At 37.1% G+C, this 17,370-nt stretch overlaps 1 protein-coding gene across 10 annotated transcripts in view; it reads left to right on the top strand.

The window, feature by feature from the left end:
- Rhot1 (ras homolog family member T1) overlaps window positions 1-17,370 on the top strand; it is a 375,056-nt gene that overhangs the window by 39,868 nt on the left and 317,818 nt on the right. For 4 of the 10 annotated variants that reach the window (XM_051179784.1, XM_051179787.1, XM_051179783.1 and 1 more), the window contains exons 14-20: window positions 6-106; window positions 2,011-2,141; window positions 3,190-3,273; window positions 5,553-5,672; window positions 6,560-6,762; window positions 7,773-7,868; window positions 9,415-9,537. In XM_051179784.1, coding sequence (XP_051035741.1) covers window positions 6-106; window positions 2,011-2,141; window positions 3,190-3,273; window positions 5,553-5,672; window positions 6,560-6,762; window positions 7,773-7,868; window positions 9,415-9,537 — 858 coding nt within the window. The remainder of the gene's footprint in view (window positions 1-5; window positions 107-2,010; window positions 2,142-3,189; window positions 3,274-5,552; window positions 5,673-6,559; window positions 6,763-7,772; window positions 7,869-9,414; window positions 9,538-17,370) is intronic. The other 6 variants (XM_051179792.1, XM_051179789.1, XM_051179785.1 and 3 more) reach the window with 3 other exon arrangements.

Raw genomic sequence — 17,370 nt, 5'->3', positions numbered from 1 at the left:
TTTAGGCTCACAACCTACTTAGATGTTCAGCGTTGCCTGGAGTATTTGGGCTATCTAGGCTATTCCATACTGACGGAACAAGAGTCTCAAGCTTCAGCTATTACAGGTAAGTATATATATGGATGCCATTCAGCTCATGACTATGAATTTTTTTAAACTTTAGTTTGAGTGAAAGGAGTGTAGCTCAGCTGATAGAGTGTTTGTCTAGTGTGCATGAGGGTCTTATCCCTGGTGCTGCATTAATTGGGAATGGTGGTGCATACCTATAGTACCAGCAAAAGTTCAAAGTTATCCTCAGTTACAAATCCAGTTTGTAGCCAGCCTATGCCATACAAGACCCCTCTCAAGCAACAACAACAACAAAAACAAAAAACAAAAAAGCGGGATCTGGGGAGATGGCTCAGTGGTGGTAAAGAGCTCTGGTTGTTCTTACAGAGAACCCGTGTTAGGTTCTCAACACCCCAACAATGCCTCACAGCCATCTGTAACTGTTCCTGGAGATCCAGCATTCTCTTCTGATGTCCATGGGCTCCAGGCATACACATACATGTCTGTAGATAAAACACTCATACATATTATTAATTTTTGTCTTTTCTTTGTTTTGGTTTTTTGAGACAGGATTTCTCTGTGTAGCCCTGGCTGTCCTGGAACCCACTCTGTAGACCAGGCTGTCCTTGAACTCACAGCGATCTACCTGTCTCTGCCTCTCTAGTCATGCACCACCACTGCCCAGCATTAGTAATTTTTTTAATTAAAAAAAAAAAAAAAAAAAAAAACAGGATTATTGCACTCTTGAATACAATAGCTGTGATTACTTACACAGAGGCTGTACATGGTTGGTACCATCTACCTTGGGTACTTACAAGGTCTCATTCTTCTCTGAGGATGTATAGGAAGTTAATAGTTGCTATGGGAAGGAGAAGATATTTTCTTCAGTGGTGTAGCCACTGGAAGTGGTGAGACACCTATCCCTGTAAATAACTCCTTATGTTCCTGTAAGCACTGCTGTTTAGTCAAGAAAAAAACCAAACACATGAAAATGGGGCTGGAGAAATGGCTCAGTGGTTAAGAGAACTGGCCATTCTTCTAGAGGAACTGGGTTCAATTCCCAGCACCTACATGGCAGATCACAACTGTATGTAATTCTAATTCCAGGGGATCCAACATGCTCACACAGATATGCATGCAGGCAAAATACCAATGCACATGAAATAAAAATAAATTAATTTTAAAAAGGCGTAAAAGACTGATTGGAAAAGAGAAGTGATGAACAAAAGTGGGAAAGAAATGAGAGGGTAATGGGGAGGGTGAATGTCATCATAGTGTACTATATCCATGTGTGAAAATGAGGTCTATTACTATAATAATACATACTGATATAAATGTTTATCAAAAGGATTCAGAAATATGAAGTTATCAGGAGGCCAAAAAATAGAAGAAATCATGTCAAATATTATAAAGAGTGAAGATAAGCTCATCACATTCTGTGTATTAGTTTTGCTCATGATTTGGCAATTTCTTTTATTATTTATCAAAGAGAGCAGAGTTCTTTTGCTTCTGTTCTGTTCACTGGTGCTCCAATGATGAAAGTGAGGGTAAGGTCATCCTCAGCTAATAAGGAGTTGAGGTTAGTCTAGGTGACAGAAAATCCAGCCTCAAACTCTTCCCACCCCACCACTCCCAAAAGAAAGAAAAATGGTTGCCTTATTGTGCTGATTACATAGATTTGTTTGGATTATTTTGTTTTTTTTTTTTTTTTTTTTTTTTTTTTTTGAGATGGTTTTTCTGTGTAGCTCTGGCTGTCCTAGAATTCACTCTGTAGACTAGGATGGCCTCCAACTCAGAGATTTGTTGGGATTAAAGGTTTGCACCACCACCACCCAGCATTGTGTTTGTAAATCAAACATTTCTAAAAGTAAGATGGACCAATACCTAATTTTATAGGTGGTGGAGTAGAGGCTTAGTGAATCTTAATGGTACATGTTCATGTTTTTTGTTTTTCTTTTTTAGTAACAAGAGATAAAAAGATTGACCTGCAGAAAAAACAGACTCAGAGAAATGTGTTCAGATGTAATGTGATTGGAGTAAAAGGCTGTGGGAAAAGCGGAGTTCTTCAGGCTCTCCTTGGAAGAAATCTAATGGTGAGGATTGTCAGAATATAACTTCTTCTAACAAATGTTTATAATTATAAGTTTATAAATGTTTTCATAGGCATTAACCTTTTTAGGTAATTATTGGAAGCCATTGGCCTACTTATATTAGTGTTATACACTAGGTACACCCAGAGTCTGAGACTAGCCTTGGATACATAGCTAGTTCCAGGAGAGTTTAAGCTACTTAGTGAGATTCTGTTAAACAAACAAAGCAACAGTAATCCTATTGAAATATATATCTTGCTTTACTGGTTTTAACTGTCTTTTAGAAAATCAGTTTAGATATAGGGATTAAATGACAGCATACATGAAAGCACCTGACCGAGTGTGGCATTAAGTTCCTGTATCAAATGAGTGCTGATACTTAGTTCTGACTATATTCCCTTGATTAAAAATACTGTTTACATATGGTTCTCATGTGAGACCAGATTGCAAATGAGAATTGCCAGCAGAAGGCTTTAGAATTTATTAATGGAGGATGTCCTTCTGTATAGATGTATCTCGTATTGGTTGATGAATAAAACACTGATTGGCCAGTAGACAGGCAGAAAGTATAGGTGGGACTATGAGACAAGAATTCTGGAGAGAAGAGGCAGAGACAGGTGGCAGAGAGATGCCATGTAGCTGTTGGGAAGATAGGACATTGAACTTTCTCTGGTAAGATAAGACCATTTAAGAAACTCCATCCATAGCTGAGCGTTGGTGGCACTTGCCTTGAATCCCAGTACTTGGGAGGCAGAGGCAGGCAGATCTGTGTAAGTCTACAGAGTGAGTTCCAGGTCAGACTCCAAAACAATACAGAGAAACCCTGTTTTGAAAAACCAAAAAAAAAAAAAAAAAAAAAAAAGAGACTCCATCCACAATCTGTGCTCCTAGTCTTCAGCTACTGCTTTGACTTTATGTGAAATAAATGCACCTTTTGTTCAAGGCCCTCAGAACCAAGAAATTTTTGTAACACCCACATGGACAAAGGTATGTGCTGAAGAAGTTACTTTGATATTTTATTATAAACTGAAATTTTTGGTTTTGTTTTTAGAGACAGAAGAAAATCCGTGATGATCATAAGTCCTATTATGCAATTAACACCGTCTATGTATATGGACAAGAGAAATACTTGTTGGTAAGATCGTGTGTGATACAAAGACTTGAAGTATTGGGTACATTTTTAAATGAGTCTGAAACAAATTAGCTTCATTTAATGGCTGTATGTAGAATGTGTGATACTTTTCATTTTGGTTTATTCATTGGAATATTAATTCCATTGATTTTTTTTTGTGATTATTACATGGGTATTGGTAAAGGTAAAACTATTTTTGCACTTAACTATATGTTAGCTACTCCATAATAAGAAAATCAGACAGGAGGCTGGAGAAATGGCTCAGTGGTTAAGTTCACTGACTGACTGCTCTTCTAGAGGACCTAGGTTCAAGTCCCAGCACCCACTTGGCAGCTCCCAACTGTTTGTAATTTCAGGATCCAATACCCTCACATGACATACACATAAGCAAAACAGTAATAAAAGAATAATAAGTACGTTTTAAAAAAAGAAAGAAACTCAGGAGGAAAACGAACAAAAAGACCTTCCCTTTTCATTCTGCCATTTTGATTTTAGAAATCTGTGTGGAGGGGCTAGAGAGATGGCTCAGCAGTTTAGACCATATACTCATCTTGCAGAGGATCCAAATTTGATTCTCAGCACCTAGCTACATACATCTGGAAGTTCATAACCACCTATAACTCGAGCTCTAGGGAACCCAGTGCCCACTTCTGGTCTCTGAGGCAAGAACTTCATACACCGGAACAAACATTCAAACACCCCACTACCTCCCCACCCCACATACACACAAATACATAAATCTTTCTGTGTATTTAGTTTTTGTTTTATTTTAGGTTTTTGTTTTGTTTTGTTTTGATATGGTATCCCACTTTGTATCTTTGGCAGGCCTGGAACTTGCTATGTAGAACAGGCTGTCCTGAAGCTCAGAGATCCATTCATCTTTGCCTCCCAAGTACTTTTTTGATGTTGTTGTTGTTAGTTACTGTTTGTGAGATGGTGTCAGTGTTTGCCACAAAACCAGATGACCTGAATTTGATCCCTGGAATCCACATAGAGATGGAAGAAGAAAACCAAACTCAGTGTTATTCTCTGATGTTCACACACTTGTAATATATATGTGCCTTTCATGCTAATAAATAAAAAAAACTAATTGCTTTAAAATAATTAATTTTAAATTATGATGTTATTGGCAAGAAATTAATATGAAATCAATATTGGTGCTTTGTTTATCTTTAATTTGAATCAAGTTTATGTGTTTATCAGGGAGGAGTATAGAATTATAAAAGTATATGAAAAGAGGAAAAAATAGTGTGAAATATATTAGAAAGGTTATATGATTTCTTTGGATGCTATGGTTTCAGTTTCAGACTTGGTTCACAATAGATTAACTGTGTGATAAGACAAATTTCTAACCAAGTTAGAACTTTATGTTTTTGGTTGTGAGACTAGCCTTTAATGGCTGAGCTGTCTCTCCAGTCCCCACGTTAGAACTTATGGGGAGCTTCTTACAACTGAGTATTAGAAAACATCCCCAATGGTGACACACGCCTTTAGTACCAGCACTTAGGAGGCAGAGGCAAGTAGATCTCTGAGTATGAGGCTAGCCTGGTCTACAGAATGAGTTCCAGGACAGATGAGATTACTGTCTCAAAATATCAAAAAGAAGCCAGGGGTGGTGGCACCCCTTGTTTAGTCCCAGTACTTGGGAGGCAGAGGCAGGTGGATCTCTGTGAGTTCGAGACCAGCCTGGTCTATAGAGCTAGTTCCAGGACAGCCTCCAAAGCCACAAAGAAACCCTGTCCCAAAAAAAAAGAAAAGAAAGAAAAAAATCAAAAAGAAGAAGAAAATATCCATGTTTTGTTTTTGGAAATAGTTTCTCAGATAATCACATTGAACAAATGTTATACATTTTATGATGTAATAATATTTTACTCTTTCTAATAAGGGTTTTGTGAGTTTCTTATTAAATATTGTTTATCTCAGCTGGGTTTGGTGGCCCACGCCTTTAATCCCAGCACTTGGGAGGCAGAGGCAGGTAGATCTCTGAGTTCGAGACCAGCCTGGTCTACAGAGCTAGTTCCAGGACAGGTTTCAAAACAATACAGAGAAACCCTACCACGAAAAACCAATAAATAAATATAAATAAATATTGTTTATCTCATGTAGTTTTAAGTATTAGTACTCTATAGACATTCCTGACTATTAGTATTATGTTGTTCTTTGTAAATCATTTTCTGTGTTTTGGGCTATGCATGTTTTCATAATGTTTTATTTGAAATTTATCAAGCTTTTATACCAGTATTATGATTCTTAGTTTCTCATTATCTTTTTCTTTTCACAAGCTGCACGATATCTCAGAGTCGGAATTTCTAACTGAGGCTGAGATCATTTGTGATGTTGTATGCCTGGTATATGATATCACTAATCCCAAATCCTTTGAATACTGTGCCAGGATTTTTAAGGTTTGTTCTTATGCCCATGACTAATTGTAACTATATAGTGTTTTAAGGGTCTGCAGTGTGGTGTTCCCTAGTCAGAAAAGTACAACAAAATAGACTGCAGGGGATTTTTGTTGTTGTTGTTTTAAATATATGCATCTCTGAGCCCTATTCCTGAAAAATCCTCATTTCATTCTACACCAACAAAGTCCTGGTCATGTGACTTTGATGTGTATTCCTGATTGAGAACTTTTAATGGGAGATCTTCTTGGCTGTTAGGAATGCAAATGGATTATGAATATTGCCAGTTACCTAAAGAATAACAGCCAGAGCAAGGGAATAAACCACAGGTTTGCAAAATATATCATTCATTTTGTGATTATTGACAAGAGTGTATAGGAGGAGGAAGTTATGTGTACAAAAGTATTTAGCCTAGTATTGCTTTTAATATCAAAAATCCAGATATCGAACAGTTGAAGAGTGGGTTTTCCAGAAAAGATAAGTATCTTGTGAAATACTAACCAAACACTAAAAACAATAGTCTTCAGTAGTCTTCATTCTATATAGTACAGAGATGATACAACCTTATATTTTTAAATGCTGTGTGCAGCATAACTGTAGCTGTATAAATATAAATGTATGTGGTAATTGTCTAGAGGCAATATAAGGAAAATGAAACTTTTCAGTACACAAAATAGGTATATGTTGAAAATTAGGGTAGGTCTGTTTGTTAAGTACACCAGAATAGCAGTCCTGGTCATGCATGACAAGAGACTGACCTAGTGCTACCTGTTTTCTCCCTTTGGAATTACTGTTGCTTTTTCTGTCTGGGAAAGTGTTTACATTTAGCTAAATAGTAATTTTTGAACTTGATATCAATATATTTGATTTCATATTTTTTTATTCCATAGCAACATTTTATGGACAGCAGAATTCCCTGCTTAATTGTAGCTGCAAAGTCAGATCTGCATGAAGTAAAACAAGAACATAGTATCTCACCTGCTGATTTCTGCAGGAAACACAAAATGCCTCCACCTCAAGCCTTCACTTGCAACACTGCTGATGCACCCAGTAAGGATATCTTTGTTAAATTGACAACAATGGCCATGTATCCGTAAGTACTTGCTCTGTCTTCATTTTCATGTTGCATGGTTCATAGTAACATTGCATGCCATTAGCCATGGAGCATCTTTGTCACATAGAAATTGTTCAGCAACAGAAAGAAACTTTGCAATGAGAAGGATAAATTTGAGCAACTGCAAGTTTGGTTTGCATGTCATAAATGATATAAACAGTACTTCTAGAGTACTTGTATATTTTTTTCAGCAGGCTGTAGCTGTCCTAACAGGATAGCATAATAAAGCATAGCTACCACCCAGTATTGGACAGTAATCCTGCTCTGATAAAATGAATTGACATCATTGTCACTTTATGTTTATAAGGCATTTCCATATGAACACATTTTCATTTTTAAATTTTTCTGTTGATTAACTGACCTTTGGTATATGAAGAATTCTGGTCTTTTGAGAATTTACATTGAACTCAGGTTTTATGTCTTTTTTAAAGTGCTGTAAAATGTTACAAGTGGAAAGTCCACTATATAAATATTTTGCATTATTATACCCACATATTTCATGTACATTTATTATATCTATACATGCATATGTACAAGCATATATAACTATGGTTACCTTCATAGTTCACTAACTGCCTTAAAATTGCATGATCTTAATGACATCCTACTCAAATAGTGTGCTTGTATAAATTCTGTTTTGTAACAAAACAGCTTTTCAGGCAGTGCGTTTCTCAGGACTTTAGAGCATATTCTGTTTATTATTCTGTTAGCCTTGAAGTCATTTTCTCATGAAAACTAGAATAAAGTATAATCAAATACAGCAGTAATAATTAAACGTTGTAAACAAAGGCCAAAGCTCTCAAAAAAGGTATTAATTTGTACAGATTTTTGAAGTCATAGTATACTGTTATTTTATTAAACACTGAAAAGCAGCAAACCTTTGACTTTCTATTTGTATTGGAAGACAAATCATTCCTATTAATATAAGATTTAAAAAACCTTATTTCTGTTTTACCTTTGCTTTAAACTCTCATGTATGTTATCTACAGAGAGGATCATTACAGAGGCAGCCTCTCCCGAGACATGGGCAGCACTGATAGAATAGAGAATTTGAGAAAAATCTGGGTCTTTCTAAAAACTGCTTTGTAAGTTACTTTTTCTTTATGATTCTGTGGGATTTTGTTTACATTTTCTTATAGGGTGGCCAAATCTCCTTCCTTGCTGTTACTATTTAGAAATATCTAGAAACGCACTGCTTGGTCAGACTCACTGCCTAGCTGTAACTTATGGTGCCGTCTCTCTTATGTCAATGTACCTCTTCAGCCTTATAGGTAACTGCAATATAACTAGAGCTGCGTCTCTAAAGCACTCCATGCTAACTTGTGTTTGTGTGTATATATGATAAATGTACATACATAGATTCTTCTTATGTAATTAATACCAAACTACTTCTCATGAAGCATCTCCCTGTTGCTCAGCATACTTTGCATTCTCCTTTTTGGTGGGTGGAACCTTGTGGATGTGGAAGTCAGATTCAGTTTATAAAATCACGGATGGATTCCAGTATGACAGCTGGCAGTATCTTGGTAGCAGTGATGTAATTCCTCATCACAAGCCACGTTTTAAAAAGAAATAATCTTATTGATTCTCAGAATCCTTGTTTTTCTTCATATTGGGAGTTAGGCACTGTTGGGATAGTGCTAATGCCCACAACCACACCACCATGCACTGTGGTATCATCAGCTCTCACAAGCTAAGCCAAGGCAGATTGGGCCAGTCATTTGACTGAGAAACCTGTAAAAATGATCAGATGTCACAGGAAGTGATAGCATTAATTCATCAGATGGTGCTCTTCTCAGTGGGTTCTGCTCCAGTCAGTACCTCGTCATGGGTGGTATGATGGCTTTGTTTGTTTGACCACTGAGCAATCATTGAAGGTCCCCACATTGTAATCAGGGCTTAGGTGAAATGGGTCACCTCATGTGCCTGCACTAACCAGTAAAACCACTCAACCAGAAAGGAGTCAGAAAGCCCTTCAATTTCATAACTGATTCAATTGGCTCACTAGATTTTTACATCCTTAGAGTCTCATCCATCATACTTATAGTTGCTGTGTTTTGTAGCTTAAATTAACCCTGTATTTCTTCTAGTGCAAATTTATGAAGCACTCTGATTTCCTTTGGAAGCCAGGGTGCTTGGTGAATTAAAGACGATGTTGTTCATATCTTTTCAGGGTTGAATATACTCGTCTGTTGACTTCTGTGTATTTGTCACTCTTCTCCTTCCTGGTTTTCAGGCATGTGTGTATGCTGAGGGAGGAAGAAGAGGAGGGAGTGGTTTTTCAATGCTAGCAAGTCTTGTCCTTTCAGTTGGTGCTATGGCTTACTCAAGTTTCATTTTTATTAATTTAGATGAGGGTGCCATCTATTGCTGTGCATATTTATTCCACTAACACTCATCTAATAATGATTTCATTCCCCCCTCCAACATTTATAGATTTTCTATAGGGAGGAAGAACTATTACTGCAAATGTGGAATTCTGCACAACTTTAGCATGCCCCACACTGTCCTTTTCCTTTCTACAAAGAGTGTTGCATATGCCTAAATCTTTCTTTTTTTAAGTTGGCACACTCGACTTGTGCCATATTTATAAGAAAGAACTCAACCCTGTCCTTCTGTGTGTTTTCACAGCCATGCCCGGTTACGCTGTATGTGCACCTGCAACAGGTGTACATTTTGCATCTGTCAGAACTTCCTCAACTCAGACTTGCTGCAATCTGTAAAGAACAAAATCTTCACTGCAGTTCTTAACAGGTTCTTAACTTTATTTACTGGGTACCAGGCATTCTGTTAAAATACAAAAGAAAAAGTGGATAACTATTTATTATACAGCTACTCACTACAAAGGCAACAAGTCAACTGACCCCCCACTAACTCCCACTGAAAGTCTCAATGTGGTGACAATGTTTAGTTTGGGAATCATCACTAATAATGTTTTTTAAATTAGTAGGTCTATTTTGGGAACTATAAAACAAGATTTTGAGTCTTTTTTACTAGGAAAGTTAGTTATCTGTTCCATTTTAGGAGATAATATGTACATGGATCTTTTGGGTGTGAGTTGTAGACCAGGAGGACTTTTGTAGCAAGGCAAAGACGTGTCAATCCAAAATCAGAAACATTGTATTGTACTTAGTTGGTGTTCCCATGTTATATCAGATGCAAGCTATACTAATATGAACCATATTCTTTCTCCTTGAAACCATTTATAATTCCAGTGTTTCTTTGGGGGGTTTATTTGAAAGAACATGACTTCTGGAAATGAGAATAATAATCAACTTGAAAGACTTTAAGGAATATGGAAAAAGAGAAAAGGAGCCAGTGCTGTGCTTGATTCTGAGCCTCCTCCTCCAGGCTTATTAGAATTGTTTATTGCAGACAAATTACTTATTGAAGCTATTTTAAGTAAGCTAAACTGTGATATAACCCTATAAAATAATGTGTTCTTTCAAAAGTGAAGGGGGAAAGGGATGCATTCATTCTCTCAAAGCAATGAACTTTATTCTTATTCTGATCATGCTACCCTTTTGTAAATTAGTGATTTTTGTTTTAAGAGCCCACATAATGTTAGATTGTATCTGTTTAAGGATGAATTTGGTTTTTGAAGTCATCTAAGTATCTTTAATAGCCGGCTTAATTACAAACAGATGGTCAAGCTAAATGGCAGACTTGGTTTAAGATGGCCTACCTACTTAGTCCTTCCTTGAATACTCTAGCCACATTTATATCCTGGCTAGACTATAGCTGGATCAAATAATCATGGTATATGGTCACCGACAACATAATAGCTGAGTCTGTAAAATCTGCCTGTTTTGAAGGCATTCTGTATTTCAGTGATGCTTTGCCCACAGCAGCTCCGGAATAAGAATGCAGCCCCTGAAGGCACTGCCTTGAAGGGATTACCTTGCTCTGCCTCTGTCCTTTGAGAGCATCTTGTAAAGGAGTAACCAGACTCCACCATGGTGACTGACAGAAATGCAAGGCTAGTTCAAACCAAACAAACCTAGGAGCACTAGTGTTGGGGATCTTAAGGGTTGGAAAATTCTGGAATGCATCTGGCCATTTCCATGATAATGCTTCCTTCCCTGTATGCCTTCCTGACAGGTGGCTGTTTGCTTTGGCCTTTTTGGAAAGAGAGGCTTTGCTTTTGCTGTGAATTTTTTAGCTAAAATATTTTTCCTGTAACTTTCTCTTTGTTAATTTAAGTTCTGCCCTTCAGAACAGCATACAACCACTCTCCCTCATCAGCATAGCAGTGCTTCAGATATTCCAGGACAACCATCATGTCTCCCCTTGTTTTCTCCAGGCACAACATTCCCACTTCTTTTAACTTTCACTTAAATTAGGTGCTTTTAGTGACCTCATCATTCCTGATTGTCATCATCTGAAATCCCCTTAAGTTGTTAGCAGGTGCCAATAAGAGTAGCTAACAGTGCTCCAGGTGTTGTCTGACTGATCCAAAATTGATAGCAGCCATGTTCTGAACATGTTCAGCACCTGACTAGTATGTGACTGAAGTTTTTATCAGCCATTCCACTGTTGACTTATATTATTAACTTGAGGTTAATTGAAATTGCATCTTTTCTTTATATGAAGTACTATTTAGGCAAATGTCCCTACTCTGTTTTATTTAGTTGACATTTTAAATGAAAATGTAGGTACGTATATCTCTTTACCAAGTTATTTTTAATTCATTTGTTCTAGCTCAGTCATTCAAACATTATTTTTATAATTTGTCCCATTATATATAACTATCATTTTTTATTTGCAAATTGCATAGGTTAGATGTTTTTTAGTTTTTAAGTTACTGATGAATAATTTTGATTGCTCAAAGACTGGGAAGAGAGAAGTGGACAATCCAGAGAAACTCTTGTCAATGACAGATGTCAGTTGGTGAAAAAAAAAATATTCTTGAGCCATGTGTGAGGGCATACACCTGTAATTTGTTTCTTTTCATCTAGTTTTGCCTCAGAGCTTGCTTGCTTTCTTTTCTTCCCTTCCTCCATCCATCCATCCATCTATCTATCTATGTATCCATCCATCCATCCATCTATCTATGTATCCATCCATCCATTCATCCATCCTTCCATCCATCCATCTATGTATACATCCATTCATCCATCCTGCTGTCTCCATGGCTGGGGACTGCTTCTCTTTCTCACTCATTCTTTTCTCTCTCTCTCTCTCTCTCTCTCTCTCTCTCTCTCTCTCTCTCTGTCTGTCTCTCTCTCTCTCTAGATCCCTCCTATTTATTCTCTCTGCCCACCAGCCCCACCTATCCCTCTTCTGCCTAGCTATTGGCCCTTCGGCTTATTGGCTTGTTATTAGACCATCAGGTGCTCTAGGCAGGCAAGGTAAAACAAATTCAACACATCATTACATAATTAAAGAAATGTAACACACCTTCACATAAAGTAATATTCTGCAGCATAAACAAATGTAACATATCTTTGCCCAGTTAATATTCCACAACAGTGGCTCATACCTGCAATCCCAGTACTCAGGAAGCTGAAGCAGGAGGATCTCCAGTTCAAGGTCAGCCTAGTTTACACAGTAAGTTTGAGGCCTGACTGAATTCCATTCTCAGAACCTAGCTCCAAAAAAATCAAAATAAAGGATCTGATGTGGAAGTGTGAGGAGAGATGGTGGCTGAGATAGGCCTGTCTATAAGAGGCTGTATCCCTGTGTTTTGTAGCACTGGTGCTGGCTAGATTTCTGATTCTACATAAGATTTTAAAAAAATCAATATTTTTATCTGACATGAGCTTGGTATGGTGGCCCGTATCGCTAATCCCAACACTAGGGAGGCTGAAACAGGAGAATTACTATGAGTTTGAGGCCAGCTTGAACTACAGAATGAGTTCTAAATCAGCCTGGGTTAGACTCAAAAACAAAACTAAACAAAGCCTGGTGTAGTGATGCAAACCTTTAATCCCAGACACTTGGGAGGCAGAAGCAGGCAAATCTACAGTTCGAGGCAGGCTACAGAGTGAGTTCCAGAACTGCCAGGGCTACACAGAGAGATTTTGTCTCAAAAAACAAACAAACAAAACCCACCAAAAAATAAAATGCAACATGAAGTTTCCTGGTAATTAGAAAATATCCATTATAAACTTTAGAAATTATCAGTACAAAGCTTGTTTACAAGTCACAACTTTACAGTTTTAATTTTAAGGTAAACGTCCCTAAAAGTAAAAGCAGAGTATGGTGTAGTGCTGAGGCAGGAGATTGCCACAAGTTGAAGATCCTGTCACAAACAAATATGACAGAAAAAAAAAAGGTCACCTAAGGAATGACAGTGTCTCTGTTCTTCACCCCACGGTTTACTTCTCAGTCAAGGAAAAGTACTTGGATGGTGGGATGAGAATGGAAACTTCTCTGTTTTCTCAGACTTTGACAGTATTTGATGGTTGGTCACTATTGGTTTGCCATGCTAAACATATCTTAGTTAATATAATTAATATAAGCAATACAAGAAAAAAGGAAAAAGACCAGTTATTTTTATTAAAAGTCATCAAAGGACTTTTCGCTAAGCTTCATTCCCTGAGGATGGTTTTCATTGTCCACTAAGTGTCTGATTTAAAGGAAGTGGGACATGGTGGCAGGCTCACAGATGCTTGTGGGACATGGTGGTAGGCTCACAGATGCTTGCTATTAATCCCAGTACTTATGAGTTCCAGGTTTACTTAGTTCTAGGACATCAAGGGCTGCAAAGAGACACATATTTTATATCTGAATAGTTTTGTGTTTTTCTTTAAAACAACTATGAATAACTAGAATTTTATGAGTTAAAATATATTTGAAGGATGATTGATTAACAAGTAGGAAGGCCAGGCAGTAGTGGCACTCTTTTAATCCCAGCACTTGGGAGGCAGAGGCTGACAGGTCTCTGTGAGTTCCAAGGCCAACCTGGTCTACAGAATGAGTTCCAGGACAGGCTCCAAAGATATCGGGAAACCCTGTCTCAACAAACAAACAAACGGGAAAAAAAAAAAAAAGAAAAAAGCATATAGTCAGATATGTCTGGAGAGATGGCTCAGAGGTTAAGAGCACTAGCTGCTCTTCCAGAGGTCCTGAGTTCAATTCCTAGCAACAACATGGTGGCTCACAACCATGTGTAATGAAATCTGGTACCCTCTTCTGGCCTGCAGGGACATATGCAGGCAGAATACTATATATAAAATAAAGAAATAAATCTTAAAAAACAAAGCAAAAAAAAAAAAACATATAGAGTCAGATAATTTTATCTTTGGGAATGCTTTCATTTTCAATAGTGCAAATTATGCTAACTGAGAAAACAACTTTTGAGGTTATTTTAATTTTTAAATACTATTTTGGATCTGAAGGTGATAGACTGAGTATATAGGAATGAGCTTGTATGTTGGTTTGAAATACCCAGAATTCTTACTTATTAGCTATTATTCTGACTTAAGAACACTCCTGCTTTATGTAATGACTTACAGAAGAGTGCTACAGAATTGATCTATCCTTTAGATAGATCCTCTTTTCATTCAGGCGCCTATGCTACTTAGTGATTTTAATCATCTTTTTAAATTTTTCATACAGTATATTTTTGTCATTTTTTTTTCACTTTTTGAGTACTCTTGATCTCTTTTAAAGCAAGGTTTCTGTATGTAATCTTCCCACTTTTCCTAACTTACAATTTAATAATTATTTTACAATTCAATATTTTGGTGCTACTTTCTTAGGTGCTTAGTTTGGTTTTAGTATTTTTTCATTCCATTTCATTTGCATTAGACATATACATTTTTTCATTCATATTTGGTAACTAAGTGCATAATTTACGTTATTTGCTAATTTAAAGATATTGTGGTGGTGCACGCCTTTATTCCCAGCACTTGGGAGGAAGAGCCGGTGGATCTCGTGAGTTCAAAGCCAGACTGGTCACAGAGTGAGTGCCAGGATAGCCAGAGGTACACAGAGAAACCCTGTCTCAAAAACAACAACAGCAAAAAGGATACTATGGATAGACATTGTCCCCATTGTATTTTTAATACATTTTAAAACTGATTATATGTGGTGTTTATTTTAAGCTATTTACTAATGGGTTACTTCACTTGTCTGTGTTTCTTTGATAATCACCCAAATTCTTCCCTTACAAAGTTTGAATTCATGTTACTGTAGTTAGGTGCCCTTTTAAAAGAAAGACTTTATTATTGTCAGACCAAAATGAATTTCTTTTTTTCATAGAATTGTCTTATGAAAAAGATGGGTTCAAAAAAAAAAAAAAAAAAAAAAAAAGAAAAAGATGGGTTCAGGATTATAGATACCAGGACTCTAAGTGCTCTTAGAATACTATGCTGTAGTAAAGTAACATATATAAAGAAATCCTGTTTTAGTGTCTTGTATGCATCATCTGCTTTACTGTGTTGAATCTCTGTAACATATAGGTGGTAGATTTTTTTTTCTTATTTTATGTATATGACTTTTACCTGCATGTGTGTATGTACACCACTGCACACATTCTTGGTGCCTAAGAAGGCCAGAATCCTCTGGAACTGCAGTTACAGGTGGTTGTGAGCCACCATGTAGGTGCTGGGACTTGAACCCAGATCCTCTGGAAGAGCAGTGTTCATACCTGCTGAGCCATTTCTCTGGCTCCTATAGTTAAATTTAAGTTAACTCAAGAACTTGTGTTACAGATTCTCAGCTACTGATGGTTAGGATTTCAGGATATTTTCCATTTGGTTCATATTTTTAATATCATGACAAGGTAGAGTTTGCCTGATTTGCTCTTTAAGCATCCCTAGTCAAACTTGCAGTCTTGCTGCTTGGGGAAGCATTTCTTGACACTGGCGCATATCTATACCCTTTTCCTAAGTATGTCATTATTAGGCATGCTCAGTTAACAGTTTGCTTGTGATTTCTTTCCCAGTTCATCTCTACTTGGTGCTGTGCACTGATTTCTTACTCTCTCCTGTGAAACTTCTTGTTAAATTTAATATTTCATGCCTTCCAGCTTCATTAGGAAAACTGTACTAGCCAGACAAGGATTGTAGGTCAATGTTAGAGTGCTTGCCTCACATGTATGAAGCTAGGCTTTGATCCCTAGTACCACACACGTACAAAAAAATGAAGTCAAAATAATAAACTGGTAACAGTAATGGCATTATTATTAAACATAAACATAGGAAATACCAGGTAGAAACACTTGGAGAATTGAAGTAAGGAAGTCCAGAAACCTTTTTTTGTATTTAGAAACAGAACTTGATTGTAGTTTGGTAACCTTAGTATAGTTTTCAACTTAAAATATATAATTAGAAAAAAAGCTATATATAATACTTCTGTGTCAGTTATCTAGATTATTTTCTTAAAAGTTCATCCCTGAGATATATAAGTGGAGTTGTTAAACTGGAGCACCACTTATATTAGTGCATTTGTTTTCTATGTATTATAGTTAGAAAGGATAAATGGAAAGCTGAAAGGAATGAAAATCAAAACTTCAAATTCCTTTCTAGGAAGTTATAGAAGAATACTAATTAAAGTAATACTGAAAGTATAACAAATGGGCTAGAGAGCTGGCTCAGTGGTTAAAAGCACTTGTTGCTCTTGAGGAGGACCCAGGTTTGATTTCCAGTACCCACTTGATGTTTCATAACCATCTATAACTCCAGTTCCAGGAGATCCTATATACTGATACTCTCCTTCTGACCTCCAAGGGCAGTAAGCATGCATGTAGTGCATGTACATACATAAAGGCAAAACACATTTTAAAAATCTAGTAAATTTATCTGTGCAGTGGTGGCACACACCTTTAGTCCCAGCACTCAGGAGGCAGAAGCAGACGGATCTCTTGAGTTCAAGGCCAGCCTGGTCTACAGAGTGAGCTCTAGGACAGCCAGGACTACACAGAGAAACACAGTTCCCCCAAAAAACAAAACAAAATAAACTGTTTAAAAATACAACAACAAACATAACAAAAAAGAAGCTGGCTGTGGTGGCATCACTTAAAATCCCAGAACTCAGGAAATGGGGGCAGAATTAGACATTGTCTCAAATACAAGTAAAGGACCAGCAAGATAGCCCAGTGGATAAAGGCACTCTCCACTAAGCATGACAACCTTAGTTTAATCCCTAGGATCTTCCAAATAGAAGGAAAGAAGTGACACATTGTGGCCTCTGACCTCCACAGGTATGCCAAGGCACTTCCCTGCCCCATTTCCACAAGCAATAAAATTTGAAATGACAGCAACAAGGGGAGCTTTGTGAAGCACATATTCACTTAAGGGCTGCTCATGAGAAATAATTCTGATAAAAACTAATGAGATTATGGCTAACTTTAGTGCTAATCTCATAAAGGAGAAAATTAAAAAACAAAAGCAAGCTGTCTGGACATAGTAGATCCTGCCTGTAATTCCAGCCCTGGGAGGCAGAAGTGGGAGGGGCTAGCCTAACCAACATCACAAATCCCTCCCTTGAAATAGCTCAGTGATGGAATGTGCAAGGCCCTAGGTTATTCCAAAGTATTACCCACAAAATATTCAAAATTGAAACAAAAGCTCTAATACCCATTCAGCCTGTGCTGTTTCTTTAAATCAGTGGTTCTCTGCCTCCCTAATATTGCAACCC

This window comes from Phodopus roborovskii, unplaced genomic scaffold (genome assembly GCF_943737965.1).
Source record: "Phodopus roborovskii unplaced genomic scaffold, PHOROB, whole genome shotgun sequence".
Lineage (NCBI taxonomy): Eukaryota > Metazoa > Chordata > Mammalia > Rodentia > Cricetidae > Phodopus > Phodopus roborovskii.
Note: the sequence above shows the minus strand (reverse complement) of the source record. Positions and strands in the feature narration are given on the sequence as shown.